The following is a 3289-nucleotide window of genomic DNA, read 5'->3' as shown; positions in this document are numbered from 1 at the left end:
GAGGCAGCAGTGCTAACCACTGAGCCACCATGCCACCCCATTGTTATTTAAGTTTTTCTATTGAGAATAGAGAAAATTTCCATTCTATCTCATAATTGGGATTGTATTCATTGGAGTTTAGTAGATTAAGGGGAGATCTAATAGAAACTTCCAAGATAATACATGGCTTGGAGAGGGTGGACGCTAGGAAATTGTTTCCGTCAGGCGAGGAGACTAGGACCCGTGGACACAGCCTTAGAATTACAGGGGATAAATTCAGAACAGAAATGTGGAGACATTTCTTCAGCCAGAGAGTGGTGGGCCTGTGGTATTCATTGTCACAGAGTGCAGTGGAGGCTGGGACGCTAAATGTCTTCAAGGCAGAAATTGATAAATTCTTGATGTCACAAGGAATTAAGGGCTACGGGGAGAATGCGGGTAAGTGGAGTTGAAATGCCCATCAGCCATGATTGAATGGCGGAGTGGACTCGATGGGCCGAATGGCCTTACTTCCGCTCCTATGTCTTATGGTCTTATGGTCTTATAGGCAGGCATGGTAGATTCATTTAAGATGCGTCTGGACAGATGCATGAGTAGGTGGGGAGCAGAGGGATACAGATGCTTAGGGATTGACCAACAGGTTTAGACAGTACATTTGGAACAGCTCAGGCTTGGAGGGCCGAAGGGCCTGTTCCTGGGCGGTAAATTTTCTTTGTTCTTTGTTCTATGTATGTGTTGTCCCAGTCAAAGTAGTGTCCTTTTTTGTCTGTATTTATGGAAGCTAGTGATAGTAAGTTGTGTCTTTTGGTGGTCAGTTGGTGTTCATGTATCCTGTTGGGAAGTTTCCTGCTAGTTTGTCCAATATAATGTACATCAAAGACATATCAGAAATGACTTCCAGACTACTCAGACACCTTGGCATCATGGTAGCCCACAAACCTACTAACACACTTAAACAGTGACTAATGAACCAGCAAAACTAATGTAATTTACAAAATAACTTACAAGAACTGTAAAAAAGAAGAAACATACAAACTAGCAGGAAACTTGCCACCAGGATACATGAACACCAACAAGTCACCAAAAGACATGACGCACTTTCACTAGTTTCTATTAATACAGACAAAGAAGGACACTTTCCCTGAGACAACACACACATCCTAGGACAGGTGAAACAAAGACATGCATGAGAATTCTTAAAGGCATGGCATTCTAACCAGAACTCCATCAATAAACACATCGACTTAGATCCTATCTACCTTCCCTTGAAAACAGGAACCGAAAATGATATCACCCACCTTAAGAAACCAATACCTATAAATAGAAAGGTGGGACACACCACCAGCGCTTCACTGGAGACTCACTGATGATGTTACCTAGTCATGGTGACGAACCATCTGAAAACAAACCTTCAAGCTCAGTGAGTTAACTTATATCCATATCATCAACCTGAGCCACAATTCTTCTCAAAAATCGCTAAATCTCACATTTCTTTCTGTACCCTGTGTCCATAACCCCCCCAGTATACCCAGGACCATATCCTTTCCATGGTACCTGTGCCTATATACTGCCCACAACCACCCTACCCAATGTCCATATCCTCTCCAGTGCACCTGGGGCCCATATCCCCACCCACTGTACCCTGGGACCATAATCTCCCTACTGTATCCAGGACTATAATGCTCACAGTGTGCCCATCATTCCTCCACCCCGTGTTGGGCCCATATTCCCCCACCAGACACAGGCCCCGGAGCTCATACCGACACACGCCATTTTGGTCATGTCGAGTTGATAACCATCATCACAATGACAGGTGAACCCTTCAGGGACACGGATACATTTCCCGTTCACACAGCCAGTCAGGATCCCACATTCCTCAGCTTGCAGACCCTCATAACGCTGGAACTGATCTGAGAATCAAGATGGACAATGTTAGTGTGTACATTATTATCTGGATTCCACAATTCCTTATTTAATTCCAGTAAATTATTAAAGCTGTCCTGCGTTTGTCAATGACGTGGAATTTCCTGAACATTCATCCGTCTTCATCCAGCTCAGTGCCGGCTGCAGCTGGAAGCAAAGAGCTTACCACAGAAATAAAAACTGTATGTGGTCGGACTGTGATAGCCCGAACGGATTGTGAAAAATCCTGACCCAGGGATAAGCATGAGATTGTGTCCAATGGCAGAGGAGAGACTGAGAGGAGGACAAGGCAGCGGTAAGAGGAAAGGAGGGCAAGAAATGGGGTGAGGGTGGGGGAGAGTAATGGGAATGAGGAGGGTATTGGGGGGAGTGAGACTGAAAGGGGATTGGGGGGGATGGAGGGGAGATGAGGGGATTGAGAAGGAGATTGAGGAGTGGAGTGGGGACTAGTTGTGTTTAGTTGCAGGAATGAGGTACGTGAAAATATTTAAGGAGAGATGAGGTGAGGGGAGCAAGGGTGACAGATCGTGCTGATAGGTCAGTGTCAGTGACTGGAGACATTACTTACTGTCATATTCCTCATTGCTGCTGACAAGGAGAGGGAGGTTGGGAGATTGGAATTCTGGAGCAGCTCGGACAGGTTCCCGGGGCTGGTAGTGATGCCAGGGCTGGGCAGACTCTGAGTCAGTGACACCTGTGTGGATGCTTCGGGTGTTGTAGCCCTGTCCCAGCTGCCTGCTTCGGGGCTGGTAGCGACGCCGGCTGGATAAGCTCTGCCCCCTGTAGGCCGTCCCAGAGCGCAGCTGGCGGGAGTCGTACGGTGGGCGCCTAGGTAGGGATTCCCGTGGCAGGAACGGCTCGCGGTTTGGAAGTCTGTAATCGCTCCCATCTCCAATCTGGGGTGGAATGGGGACATACTCTCGTGGACGATAACGACTGAGGGAATCTGGAGGGAATTCAGGCCCGATTGGCAGCTCATAGTTTTCATATTCCAGCCCTTGAGAAAAGCCCTCATCTTCACTCAGAGGTACACTCAGGTAATTACACAACTCATTGTGATACTCTGTGGAGAGAGAGAGAGAGTTTAGTGTCTGAAACTCAATCATTCATCATTCTCACATTCAGCCATCTCATCCTCTCCAAAAGCTGACCCTCATTTTGGTAGGGTCATAGGACACATGTCCGTAGTCGGGGTCAGGGTCAGGGGTCAGAGTTACCTGAGTTCCTGTCAGGGCAGAGGGCACAGTCCATTCCCCAGGCTTCTCCGTAGCGGCAACAACATTCTGTGTATGTGGTCTGTCTCTCCAGGAAAGGTCGTTTACACAACAGGTTAACAGTCACCTCCTGCCAACAGAGAGCCATGTGCACATCTGTGAGGGTGGAGGGG

General features: G+C 47.6%; 1 protein-coding gene across 1 annotated transcript in view; it reads right to left on the bottom strand.

Annotated features, from left to right (window-relative positions):
* Positions 1 to 1449: 1449 nt before the first annotated feature.
* LOC122547865 (latent-transforming growth factor beta-binding protein 1-like) overlaps positions 1450 to 3289 on the bottom strand; it is a gene marked incomplete at its 5' end in the record, with an annotated part of 16295 nt that continues 14455 nt past the window's right edge. The window contains 3 exons of the mRNA XM_043686438.1: positions 1450 to 1889; positions 2471 to 2965; positions 3120 to 3272. Of these exons, the coding sequence (XP_043542373.1) occupies positions 1663 to 1889; positions 2471 to 2965; positions 3120 to 3272 (875 nt within the window). The remainder of the gene's footprint in view (positions 1890 to 2470; positions 2966 to 3119; positions 3273 to 3289) is intronic.

This window comes from Chiloscyllium plagiosum, unplaced genomic scaffold (assembly GCF_004010195.1).
Source record: "Chiloscyllium plagiosum isolate BGI_BamShark_2017 unplaced genomic scaffold, ASM401019v2 scaf_11612, whole genome shotgun sequence".
Taxonomy (NCBI): Eukaryota; Metazoa; Chordata; class Chondrichthyes; order Orectolobiformes; family Hemiscylliidae; genus Chiloscyllium; species Chiloscyllium plagiosum.
This window is presented reverse-complemented; position numbering and strand designations above follow the sequence as displayed.